Source organism: Tenrec ecaudatus, chromosome 9 (genome assembly GCF_050624435.1).
Source record: "Tenrec ecaudatus isolate mTenEca1 chromosome 9, mTenEca1.hap1, whole genome shotgun sequence".
Lineage (NCBI taxonomy): Eukaryota > Metazoa > Chordata > Mammalia > Afrosoricida > Tenrecidae > Tenrec > Tenrec ecaudatus.
In genome coordinates this window covers 71,767,083-71,781,160 of record NC_134538.1, presented here as the reverse complement: position 1 = coordinate 71,781,160, position 14,078 = coordinate 71,767,083, and the positions used below count along the sequence as shown (strand labels likewise).

The 14,078-nt window shown below is 38.6% G+C and overlaps 1 protein-coding gene across 1 annotated transcript in view; it reads left to right on the top strand.

The window, feature by feature from the left end:
- Nucleotides 1-14,078, top strand: part of SEPTIN7 (septin 7) — a gene marked incomplete at its 5' end in the record, with an annotated part of 78,407 nt that overhangs the window by 36,465 nt on the left and 27,864 nt on the right. Inside the window, 2 exon segments of the mRNA XM_075557322.1 lie at nucleotides 4,190-4,290; nucleotides 5,929-6,063. Of these exon segments, the coding sequence (XP_075413437.1) occupies nucleotides 4,190-4,290; nucleotides 5,929-6,063 (236 nt within the window).

Genomic DNA, 14,078 nt, shown 5'->3' with positions numbered 1-14,078 from the left:
TATAACCTGGTACCAGATGGAGGAGCCTTGGTGATGTATCAGGTTACACAGGGGGCTGTTATTTGTAAGTCCAGCAGTTTGAACCCAACAACTCTTCCATGGGGGAAAAATGAGGCGTTCTGCTCTTACAAAGACTTATAACCCCTGAAATCCACAGGGGCAGTTTTCTGATTTACTCTGTCCCAGGGACTCCTGGTAGTATAGTGGTTACATGTGGCGCTGCAATCTGCATGGTTGGCAGTTCGAAACCACCAACACTCTGCAGGAGAAAACCTGGGTTTTTTACTCCCACATGTAGTTGCTTTCTAGGAAACCCACAAGGGGTCACTATGATCAGCATTGACTCAATGACATTGAGTTTGGTTTGATATGGTCCCTGAGTCGGAGTTGACTCAATGGCAATGAGTTTGAGTTTGGTACCAGACAAGCTGTGCTATCTTAGATAATGAGAAACAATGCTCTGCCAAGTGATGTGCAGCTATTTATGATACTAAGATGATTAGAAAATGTTAGACTCTTATTTTTTAAAAACATCCAGAGAAAAGAATACATTAATATTCAGATTACTAGTCATATTTTATCTAAGTAAATATAGTATGTATATTTGGGGTCTTCCGAACATTCACTGATGTTTATATCTGGTTCAGAGCAATTTAAAGAGCATATCTTTTGATTTAAAGATAAGAAGCCTTCCATGGATATATATATATCCAAATCTGGCCTTTTTCCCTCCCTACCAGTTTTAAGAGGTAACGTTGTTTCTGTCTTGATTGCTATAGCCCTACACTGTTAAATTTAGCAGTCACTAGCCACTAACTTAAAGTAAAATTTAAAAGCCAGCTCCTCAGTCTCACTAGCCAAATTTCAAGAACTTTATGGTCAAGTTGGACAGAGCAGATAGAATATTTCCATATTATAGAAACCTCTGTTGGTTATACTTACAATGGACTTACTTGTTTAATAGTTGCTAGTCTCACTCCCCAGTACATACTTCATCAGCTAGTAACTGTAAGGAAATGTCAGATAAATGGAAAGGCATTATTTTTTTCTACCATCAAACCAGTCATGTTTCCTTTCCAAACCCGTTTACCCACATAAGTGGTTGAGCTTGTTTTTCCCAAGACATATATCCTATATACTCATGTATAAGCTGAGTTTTTCAGCACATTTTTAATGCTTTTTTTTTTTTTTTGGTGTGGTAAAATTAGGTGCCTCGGCTGATAGGTTGGTCGGCTTATACTTGAGTATATATGGTCCATTTCATATGCTTTTCCCTCTTAAATGTGGTATTTAATTTATACCACCTTATTCTGTGTGTTATAGACCGTTTCCAATTGGTTGCCTAGTAGTACTTTGAATTATTTCAGTCATGACCAGAAAAGTGAAATTGGAATAGACTCAAATATTTAGAAATTGAGTAATCCAAAACTGGAAAAAGTACAGCTCAGAGCCCTGGAATGTGAAGCTGTAGACTACAACCCATATAGGTTCCTCATTTGCAGGATATTACATTGTAGTCAGCACTCTGGAGAGTGCCACACAAAGCAGCATAGGTGGCTGCCATTTTTGAGTAGGACATCATTGTGCTTGTCTTTGCTCAAAATCCCATGGATGAGACATTTGATTGCTGTGACAAGTATGCTGTCCTTGTTTTCTACTAAAGTGATTAAGTTTCTAGCAGGGTTTCATAAGTTTCCCCACTTCTGTTTAAGTTTACCAAAATGTAAACAAATTTCAGCCTGCATTAATTAGGAAAAACCTATGGATAATTTTTACTCTTTTAACACATGGGGTTACCATGAGACAGAACTGACTCCACAGTAGTGGGTTTGTTTTTTTGGAGGTTAGGGGTTGGGGGGTGGCTCTTAGGACTCAGACGTAGGGTGTAACTTTTATATTATGTAGCATATCAGCTTACCTGGAGCCATTATCCTTAATAAGCACTTAATATATTTGTGTGTTGAATGAAATTATATCCTTCTGGGGAAATTATTCACTTTTCCTTTTGAGTCAATGTTTCTTTTATTTTCTTGTGTGCCATTTAGCTGCTTCTGTCTCACAGTAACCTTATAGCACAGATAAGAACTGCATCTAGCAGAAACATACTCAGGATGAATAGTCTATATACCTTTAATACAAAGTTTCGAGTTACAACAAATCTTAGATTATAGCAGGAATTGTGGCTTTTGCTAAGTTCAGTGCCCTCTCAAATTAATAAAACAAAACCCCACAAAACTAAACTACCTGGACCTTTGTTGATTGGCATTTGTCAGACTAAAATGAGATCTTAGCTATAACATAAATACCCATTTTAATAGTTGCAACTATGTCAAGAAAGATTTCTGAATGATAGGAAGTTTACTCGAGTAATTAATTTGTACCAAACTAGATGGAGTTTGTCCAGGAAAATACTTCATATGTTAGATGTGCTTGTGTGATTAATCACAGTTGTGCCTATGAATTACACATTTCTATTAGCTATGTATTTAGGTTCAGTAAACATTTTAAAAATCATTTTATTGGGGCTCATACAACTCTTATCACAATCCGTACATCAATTGAGTAAAGCACTCATACCTTCGTTGCCTTCATTCTCAAAATTCGCCTTCCACTTGGGTTCCTGGAATCAGCTAATTTTCCTCCCCCTCTTCCCTCCCCGCTCCCCCTCCCTCATGAACCCATAGTAATTTATAAATTATTATCTTATCTTATCTTACACTGCCTGGCGTCTCCCTTCACCCACTTTCCTGTTGCCCATCCCCAGAGAGGAGGTTATATGTAGATCCTTGTGATCGGTTCCCCCTTTCTACCCCACCTTCCCTCCCAGTATCACCACTCTCACTGTTGGTCCTGAGGGGTTCATCAGTCCTAGATTCCCTGTGTTTCCAGATCCCCACTGTACAGTTGTGCATCCTCTGGTCTGACCAGGTTTGCAAGGTAGAATTGGGGTCATGATAGTTGTGGGGGAGGAAGCGTTTAAGAACTAGAGGAAGTTGTGAGTTTCATTATTGCTACACTGAATCCTGAGTGACTCATCTCCTCCCCACGACCCCTCTGCAAGGGATGTCCAGTTGTCTACAGATGGGCATTGGGTTCCCATCTTGCACTCCCCTCATTCGCGATGATATGATCCTCCCCCAGCCTTTGTTGCTTGAAACCTGGTCCCCTCAGACCTTCATGAACACACATGTTGGTGTGCTGCTTCCATGTGGGCTTTTTGCTTCTGGGCTAGATGGCCGCTTGTTTACTTTCAAGCCTTTAAGATCCCAGACGCTGTATCTTTCAATAGCCGGGCACCATCAGCCTTCTTCACCACAATTACTTGTGCACACATTCGTCTTCAGTGTTTATGTGGGGAAAGTGATCACATAATGATGGTTTTTGTTCTTTGTTGTCTGCTACCTGCTCCCTTCAATACCTCGTGTTCACTTAGACTTCTGTGCTTCTTCTGTGTGGGCTTTGTTGCTTCTGAGCTAGATGGCCACTTGTTTGCCTTCAAGCCTTTAAGACCCCAGACACTATATCTTTTTGATAGCCAGGCACCATCAGCTTTCTTCATCACATTTGCTTATGCACAAATCTGTCTTTAGCGATCATGTCTGGAAGGTGGGTATCATGGAATGACCGTTTAGCTGAGCAAGGTGCTTTTGTATTGAGGGAGTGAGCGTGAGGAGGTCCAATGTCCACCTGTTACCCTACTATGGTTCAGTAAATATTTTATGATTTTAGTAGTTACTACTATTTTATCAGCCCCTGCTTTCTTCTTCTGTGGTAAAGTGGTTACATGTTGGGTTGTGATCCCCATGGTCAGTGGTTCAAAACCAACCAGCAGCTCTAAGGGAGGAAGACTAGGCTTTCTACTCCTGTCAACACTTACAGTCTTGAAAACCCACAAGGGGGGGTGCTATGAATTTTCATTGATCCAAGGGCAGCAAGTTTGTTTTTTGTTTATGAGCTATAAATGCAATGTAAATTTGCTAACATTTTCTAAGTTATTTATATATATATGCTTTTCTTTTAAATATCCAAAACTTCTTATATACCCAAATATTGATTTTTAAGGGAAATGTGGGGATGGGTAGTTTTAGGTTGGAAAAAGAATCCTGATTGATTTTGATAAACCTCTTAGCCATGTTGAAAAGAACTAGTGTGATATACAGTGTTAATATATGACTACTGACTATTACAGGTGGAACAATCCAAAGTTTTAATCAAAGAAGGTGGAGTGCAGCTACTGCTCACAATAGTTGATACTCCAGGATTTGGAGATGCAGTGGATAATAGTAATTGGTAAGAAAACGGTTTGTACTTTTCAGTGGCATTTGGGGAGTGGGGAAGGTAGTTAAGTTTTTATATTATAAAACTTCATGTTAGCAAGGATCACGGAATTTTAAGTGATACGACTCAGAATCACTGTCAAGCAACTTGACAGTGTTGTTCAATTTTGTATCCAATTTTGTAAAATGAAAATCATGCCTACATAGAATTATTTTAAAGAATTAAATTCTAAAACAGCATTTAGTTAGCTAAAAGAATCCTCTATATACGTGGGGAAGCTTAAAAAATTTATGGGAAAATGGAAATGGAAGATAAAGGACTTTTCCACCAACTTTTTGAAGTCCTCTTGTGCAATAAATCTTACTATTTTACAAAAAAATACTCAAGGGGGAGTGCAGAGTGGAGACCCAAAGCCCATCTGTAGATAATTGGACATCCCCTTACAGAAGGGTCACAAGGAAGAGACAAGCCAGTCAGGGTGGGGGTATAGCACTGACGAAACATACAACTTAACCTCTAGTTCTTTAATCTTTCCCCTCCCTCCTCCCCTCCCTATATCATGACCCAAATTCCACCTTACAAATCTGGCTAGACCAGAGCATGTAAACGGATACAGATAAGAGCTGGAAGCATAGGGAATCCAGTACAGATAAACCCCTCAGGACCTATGTTGAGAGCCATTACCAGGAGGGTATGGGGAAGGTGGGGGAGAAAGGAGGAACCGATCGCAATGATTTACTACATATAACCCCCTCCCAGGGGACGGACAACAGAAGAGTGGGTGAAGGGAGACAACAGTCTGTGTAAGACATGAAAAAAATATCTTATAAATTATCAAGGGTTCATGAAGAAGGGAAAGTGGGAGTAGGAGGGAATGAGCTGATACCAAGGACTCAAGTAGAAAGCAAATGTTTTGAAAATGATGATGGTAACATATGTACAAATATGGTTGATACAAAGTATGGATTGTGATAAGAGCTGTATAAGCCCCCAATAAAATGATTAAAGCAAAAGAACTGCTTTTTTTTCTTACTTTCACATTGTCATTGAATTACTTTTCTGTCAAGTCTTAGTATATGTTTACCATGAGGTTTTTATGTTTTTTTAAATCATCTTCATTTAAAGCTTAAAATGCTGGAAATAATTTGTTTTCATATTGTAGAAAGTATCTTAGCATTGACAATACTCATTAGTGCTAATCATAAACTCCTAACTCAGCAATTTTTTGAAAAATTTCTTTTACTTGGAAAATTAGAAATAATCAGTTATGATGCTTGCTTGTAGAATAAATTGGAGACAATGCTACTCACCTGCAAATTGGTTTTGCCCATTTAAAATGATTACCAAAAAAATTTCCCTGGGTGATGCAGACAGATTGCATTTGGTCAGTATCCCAAAGATTGGCATTTCTAACCCATTCAGCAACATCCCCTTTACTCTTGGCTGGCAGTCAGCTTCTGTAAAGGTTATAGGCCAAGAAAACCCACTGGAGCAGTCCTGTACTGTAACACATAGGCTTTCCGAGGTCACAAATCAACAACAAAAATAAATACTAAAAATCTCATTACAGCTATTGCTCTTTAAATACCGTTGTGTAGTGTTCATATATGGAATTGTATCATAATTATTTTATCTCTCTGCATTCTATAGCTGGCAGCCCGTTATTGATTACATTGATAGTAAGTTTGAGGACTACCTAAATGCAGAATCTCGAGTGAATAGACGACAGATGCCTGACAACAGAGTGCAGTGTTGTTTGTACTTCATTGCTCCTTCAGGACATGGGTCAGTACCTTGGTGTTTGTACTTTGCTATCACTAACCTTTCTTTAACAATCATTATCTCTGAAGCCGTACCAGACTATACCAAAGGTAAATTCTCATACTTTATGTCAAAATGTAGAAAAGCCAATTAAGCCCTAGTAAAGTCATTAATGATTTTACTCTGGTTTCTTATATCTGAGGAGGGAGAGTGGTGTTTTCATCATGGTAAGATGTCTGAATGTTGTTAGTGTAGTTTTTCGTTGGTTTGATCATTCTCTCCGTAATTGAACTACCAAATGAGAAGAATCAGTTATAACAAATAGATTAGATATACCGTATATACTAGAATATAAGCTGACCTGAGTATAAGCCGAGGTACCTAATTATTACCTGGGAAGCCGGAAAAAACATCCTTACCAGTTCAGCTGCCTGCGAAAGGGAATCACTGGGTGCTTCTGCGAACTGGAGCCGTCCCCGTCATAGGACAGCTCTGATTGGTTAGATGTGAGTAAACATTCAAAGCCCTGCAGTGTCAGTGGGGCTTTGAATGAACAGCGGAGGAATGGCAGTCACCCACAAGGTGTTACACCTCGCTGGAGAACCACTGACCTGTGTATATACGGTAGTCTTTGAAACCCAGAGATGTTCTAAGTGTGATTGAGGAGGGTATAGAAAAAATAAGCAAAAGTTTTCTCATAGGCCATTTCTTTTTTCTTTAAATTTGTTTGGCTTCTGACTTCCCAAAGTGTCATAGTCACCCTTTTGGGTATCATGTCATCAACTCTTCTACTTAAGAGTGAAGAGTCAACTATCTAAACATCTTTCTGCTTCGATATTTCTCTGTTAGTACAAACAGCCTGTGTATTTTTGTTCTTTGTATTTCCTGTCATTGTCAGTTGCCCATTTCTTGTTTTCTGTTAAGTTTTATTGAGACAGAATCCACATATTATACAGTTCAGTAGTTTAATCATATCAAGTGTTGAACAATCATTATCAAAATCAGCTTTAGAACTGGTATTAGCTCCCCATTTCCCCACAACCTCCCTGCCATATCCCTAATATACCATTAATTTATTAATCTGTCTATAGATTCACCCATCCTGAATTTCACATACCAAAAACATACCAAAACAACAGAAAAGAGACAAAAATTAACAATAACAAAAGAAAAAAAGAAAAACCTGAATCAGAAAGAAAGCAGAAAATTTTAAAAAGTAAAACAACTTAAAAATAGGTCAAAAGGGAGAGCAGAGATAAGTTGATAAATTTTAACCCAATTGATTCTGCTATAATGTACTTTCTATTGCATTCTGCTTGATAGCAAGGGGTTCATACCTTCCACTCTGTGTTCAAAGGGAATTCGGTGGAGGCTTAATTCCATGTGTTTTTCCCCTTCACTTTTTTTTAAGCTTGCACAACTATTGCATGGGTCAAAAGGGGACTCAGATAAGATGTTACATTTTAACCTAACTATATCTGTTATCATCATCTCTACTGTATTCTCTGTCTGAAAACACAGGTAGTCCCAAAAGTAGTCCCTCAACTGGCCAAAGGTGATTCACCAGAGGCTTGTGGACCCTACAAATGGATTTTGGGCTTCCACTGTCATTCATAGCCTTCTGCAAACCTGGTGTTCACAATTTAAGTTTTAATACCATTCCTTTCTTTGAATTTGGATTCTATTATTTACAACCACTGGATCACACAGGTTGGTGTGCTTCCATTTGGACTTAGTTGATACCTCACTTAAGATGACTGCTTGCTTGAAGGACAAGCCTTTTAAGATCCCAGACATTTCCTACTGATAGCCACACATCATCTAATTTCTTCATCACATTTGTTACAGTTCCCATATCTTCAGAGATCCGTTTATTAGGGCCATGTCAAACAGGGCCATGTCATAAGAACTAGAATTAGTGCACATTTCTTATATTCAGTCTTTTTCGTTGGATAAATATAAAGCATAATTGAATCATCTGATGATTGTACCTCTATTATTATCCCAGCAAATGGAAGCAGAATATTGTATAGAATCAAAGTAACATTGATCAAATAGTATTAAGTAACATAAGGACTTTTTTGGTTTCTACATCTCCCTCTTTTTTTTTTTCTGGATAGCCTGGAGCTTTCTATTGTCATTTTCTTTTTTGGTTGACCAGTTTAAAACTGCTATTTGTACACTGCCTGGTGGTGAAAATGTTTCCTTTGAAGAAATTTCCAGTATACATTTATAATGTTTTCAGAAAGTTACATAGTTAAATCACTAAATTGACTCATGCATTTAAAAGACTCAAAAAAGTAAACCGAAAACTATAGGATTTTGTACAGCCTTTTATGAGTATTTTGTAGTACATTTCCCCTGAGTTTATGTGTTTTTGTGTTGTTTTTTATAATTCTAGTTTAGCTTGTTGGGAATTTTTCCTGGAAGGTAGCAAAAAAAGGAAAAGAAAATGAAATCTTAGTCTACACTTAAGTCAGTGGAAGTTTGTTCGCTTTTAATCAATTTTATTATTTTAGAGCTGTGGACTTTGTCCAAGTTTTAATAATTCTCATGAAGTCACATTCCTAGTATCCTCTGGGGGGAACTGCATTTCTTAAAAAATACATGGGAAACAAGTTTTTTGTTTTGTTCAAAGAAAAAATTCTTTATATGATTCAGATGATGGTTAGTGGCTGTGGGCCATTTCTTGAAACAAGGGGACAGCAGCTCAGTTTTAAAAAATTTTCTATCTGTAGAGATGTGCTTATAAATTGTTTCTCTGTTTAATTCTGTTTAGAAATTGAACACAGCTTTGCCCGTTTGTAGATACTACTGTGGACTAAGTGGAATCATATGACACTAAATTTTATGTGGAGAGTTCTAAAACTCCAGCTCATTACAACCTGCAGGTTTAGCACTCTGGTAGATGAATCTTATCTGGGTAGTCCATGGTTCCTTTTTCAGAGGGATTTCTTGTAGAGTATTTATAAGGCAGTCTGTCATTATATTTGCATTGTCTCCCACTCTGCCCTGCTAAATGATCAACACTGAATACAGGGCTAATCTATGATTTTAGCTGTTGTTGCTCCTCCCCTTGTTTAGTGGTTGACAAAGTACTTATAAAACCAAGTTGAGTTGGAATAAGAATTTTACCTTTTAGATATTAATTGAAACTTTAAAAAAGTCAGTCTTATTCATTGAATGTAGTACAGTGAATTACTTAATATGACCCTTCTAGTCATGCGTTTGGAGTCGTGGTGGAGTAGTGGTTACGAGTTGGGCTGTAGTCTATAAGGTCAGCAGTTTGAAACCACCAGCCATTCCTTTAGAGAAACACAAGGTTTTCTACTCCTATAAAGAGTTATAGCCTTGGAGACTCAAGGAGCAGTTTGTCTAAATTGACTAGAGAAACAAATCCAGAGACACTCGTGTATGAGAGAGCTTTATATAAATGAGCAATTATATATTGGGAAAACATCCCAGTCCAGACCAGATCATGTCCATAAGTCCGATATTAGCCCATATGTTCGATCCTAGTCTATAACTTCCTCTTTAGACTAGTGCAGCACATGCAATGGTACCGAATGTAGGAAGATCACAGGCTAGTGGATGAAAAGTCTTGTGGATCCATTGACAATGGAAGCATGTCCAGTGCTCTGGTTGTCATCAGCATGGCTCCATGTGGCCATGGGAATGTGAAGCAGAGAGAGAGTATGTCCCACCTCCAGTGAGGAAGAGAGGAAGTTCCCAGAATCCTCATGAGAAGGTCACACACAGAGGTGAGGCATCAGGCTGTGACCTGATTGACATTCTAGGCTCCACCCCTTCAGTGTTAATATCCTCAGGTTGACATGAGAATATGTAACTACCAAACCCTATCCTGTAGGGTTACTATAAGTTGGTATTATCTTGATGGCAGCAAGTTTGGGTGCTTGTTTGTTTTTTGAGCCATTTGTGAATGATGGGATTGTGACTTCCATGAAAAGACTGGATAGACTATGCAAATAGCGTATTTGTGGTGCTCCAAAGGGATTTGATGGCTGGCTAAAAATGCAACTCATATGGGGTGGGACCATGTCAATAAGATGTGTGGAGCCCTAATGAGGGGATTGGTCAGTTTTGCCACTTAGCTAGGCTTAAAATCAATCCCAGAAGCAGAGAAAGGAGACATCACTACTACCAAGTAGAACCAGTAGCAGATTGAGTTCTTTGGAATCTACGCTAACTCACTTCTCAGGAGACAGAACTATAGCAACTGGAGAAGGCATGAGACACCAAGAAGTGACAGCAAGCAAGTATGGCCGAGAACTCACAACAGCATAACCAAAAGATAAGTGTGATATGACATGTTGAACTTCCCATTTCCCGGTGAGGTGGTCACATGGGCATGTTGTAACCCAGACAGCATAAGGCAGGTGAATACCTTCAGGCAGAAGGTTTGCTGGCAGAGTGAGATGCCTCTGAACACTTGCATAAATTGGAGCAGAAACTAGGCCCAAGAGGGGGCTGAAAGCACCCTGCCCAGACCAAGAATACGGGGCCAAACAGCAGACTAAGTAGATGTTGCCCTTATTGAAGAACTGTACCTGTTAATTCTCAGTTGATCTTGATCTTGAATTATAGCCTGCTACTTCTCTAGTAAGCCCCTTAACTGTGAGGATTATCTGTGGTGTGTGGCCATTGCTACGATTCATAGAACCCTGTAGAGAGGTATAAAGTCCATGCAGTAAGAGGGCCCGCTGGTGTAAGACTTGTGAAAGAGAATAGAGGCATGATTGATTTGCACCTTTTAGCCATCATCAGTTTGGGGCTGGTACTGATCTTGTTTATTGTGAATTTTAGAGGATTGACACCATGCCGTTTTTACAGTGAAATTTTTAGTTGTATACAGATTTTTGTCTCATAAATTTGTGCATGCATGCCTATACACACACGAGCTTATAAATACAGAAAGAGTCTTTTAAAAATTAATGAAGAAACCGCATTATCTTTTTAAAAATTCAATTATCTTTTAATTAAATTTTTCCATGAGATTTTTGAAACCATAAATGTGCATCTGTTCTTACACGTGCACCTACTAATATATGACTAAGTTTCGAAGACCAGGTTGGGCAAAAATGAAGGAAGACTTCATTAAAATCAAGGGTGATTACATAGCTTTATTACCAAATTACATCATTATATAACTACCAAACCACTGAGAATCATGGCCCAGTCCAGTTGACACATAACCATAGCCATCTTACACTTTGGTATTCGTTACTGCCAGATATGTCAGGTGTGCAGGATAATGTGTTTGTGGAAAATGAGATTAAATGATAAAAATGAAAAGTTTGAATATTTTCTCTATACATAAGCTCCATGAAGTTTTCTTAGAAGCAATGGTACCAACCATTGAGTCCGTCCTTAAATAGCTAGGGAATCCTGAAAATATAAACATGTGACTTTAACAGGAGAAAAATGGTTTGCCATTTTACAATTTTGAAAGATTGTGTTGTTGTTAGGTGCCATCAAATTGGTTCAGACCTATAGTGACTCCCTGCACAACAAAATGAAACACAGCTTGGCCCTGTGCCAGCCTCACAATTGTTCCTGTGTTTAAGCCCTATTATTGCAGCTACAGTATCAATCCATCTAGTTGAGGCCTTCCTCTTTTTTGCTGCCTTTTGAGGATAAGAAAAAAGTCATTTTACTTTTCTCCTGACCCAACATCCTGTTCAACCTTCATTCGGCTCTCAGTAATGCCTCTTGGCTACATTGCACTTGATCAAACCCCGCTAGGCATTCTATGCCTTCCTCACCATCGACTTTAGATCCCTTGTTACTTTGCTGCTGGGTTTGTTGGCTCTTATCTTCACTTCCTTTCCCAGTCCTCCTCCTCTCCCATGTCCCCCAGAACCATCAGTCCCATTGTTTTCTACTCAGGATTGTTTATCGTGCCTATCTTATATAGACAGACATGATGTGTAAGGCATTTTGCTTGCATTCATATATATGTAAATATATTAGTATATAGTGATAGGGTTGTAGGTTTAGTTACATATTTATATGTTAATCAGGAGTCCTCAAACTACGGGCCCGCAGACCACATGCGGCCTGCAAAGGACATTTATCCAGCCCGCTGGGTGCTGGGTGTTTTTGCCCTGTTTATTTTTTCACTTCAAAATAAGATATGTGCTGTATGCATAGGAATTTGTTCATAGTTGTTTTGTTTTGTTTTTTAACTATAGTCCGGCCCTCCAACGGGTCTGAGGGACAACTGGCCCCCTGTTTGAAAAGTTTGAGGACCCCTGTGCTAAGTATTAATGTAGCTAGCTGACAGACATTGGGCCTCTACTCAAGTCCTCCCTCAATGCCAGACCACTTTGTTCTAAAAACCTGGCCTTCTGTGATGCCCACCTTTCTAATATGATTGCTGAAGACAAAGTGGGTTCATTGCAAATGTGAAGAAGGCTGATGGTGCCCAGTTATTCTAAGATATAGCATCTGGGGTCTTAAAGGCTTGAAATTAAACAAGTAGCCATCTAGCTGAGAAGTAGCAAAGTCTAAATGGGAGAAGCACAGCAGCCTGTGATCACAAGGTGTTGATGAGATCAGGTATCTGGGATCAGAAGACCCAAAACAAAGGACCATTATCAATGCAAACGAAGGGGGTTGGAGTAGAGACCCAAAGCCCATCTTAGACAATTGAACATCCCCTCACAGAAGGGTCACAAGAAAGGGATGAGTCAGCAAGGATGCAGTATAGTACCAACAAAACTCACAACAGTCCTCTAGTTCTTTAATGCTTCCTCCTCCCTACTATCATGACCCCATTTCTACCTTACAAATCCAGTAAGACCAGAGCATGTACACTGGTACAGATAAGCACTCTCGACATATGGTCTCCAGTGGATAAACCCCTCAGGAGCAGTCTGGGAGTAGCAATACCATGAGGGTAGGAGGAAGGTAGGGGAAGAAGAGGGAGAAAGAGTGACCGAATTCAATGATCACATATAACACCCTTACCCCATGGGATGGACAACAGAAATGTGGATGAAGGGAGACAGTGAATTATAGTTTATAATTTATTAGGGTTCATGAAGGTGGGAGGAAGGGTCGGGGGGGAGAGGGAAAAAAGAGCTGATACCAAGGGCTCAAGTAGAAAGAAAATATTTTTGGAATGATGAATACAACATATGTATAAATGTTCTTGATACAATTGATGCATGGCTTGTTATAAGAGCTGTAGGAGCCCCCAATAACTTAAAAACACAACTCAGTATGGCAACGACTTAAAACAATAACAACAAAAAACCTGTTGCCAAGACTGTTCTGGACTGGATTTTATTTGGAATGGACTGGGACGTTTCCATATCTTGGTAGCTATTAGTTTGATTATGCTTTGTCTTCAGAATGATGCTAGTAGAGCTATGTTTCATTTCCTTTTATAATTTCTCAATGAAATACTTAAGCATTTTGATCCCACTTGTTTAAAATTTCTATTGAAAGCTCTTGTCTGAACACCACAGCTTGACACATTGAGCAGAAGCTTTAGTTTTTTATTCAGAATCATGTAAGTATGTCTGGGGTGTGAGCTGTGCAGTAAATCATCAATCTTCTTCAGTTAGAGCATGAAAATTGTTTCCATGAACATTGATGTGGATGATCTACTTCATCTTGAACATTATTACCTCATCTTTTCTTGAAATGATTTAGCCATTTGTAAACTGTTTATTTCCTTGGAGCCCATAAACTTTTTGTATAGCAACAATGATTTCAACATTCTTCCACTTGATCAAATTTGATATTTGATCTTGCTCAATTTTTTTATTTTGCTTGGGGCTCTTGTCAAACGGATGCCTTATGCTACTCAGTGCTTCAGATGAGCTATTGCTTAGACATAGCAAGTTATTAGAGTTTATTTAAGCCCCCCACATTGAAATCCATGCATGTTTTTTGTATTTTACTATTTCAGTTTTCCATGAACTTTTGAAAAGTCCTTTAGATTGTTTTAAAAACTATTTTCTTAAATCAAAATGTTGAACAGTAAGGTAGTGAAAGATTACTTGTATATG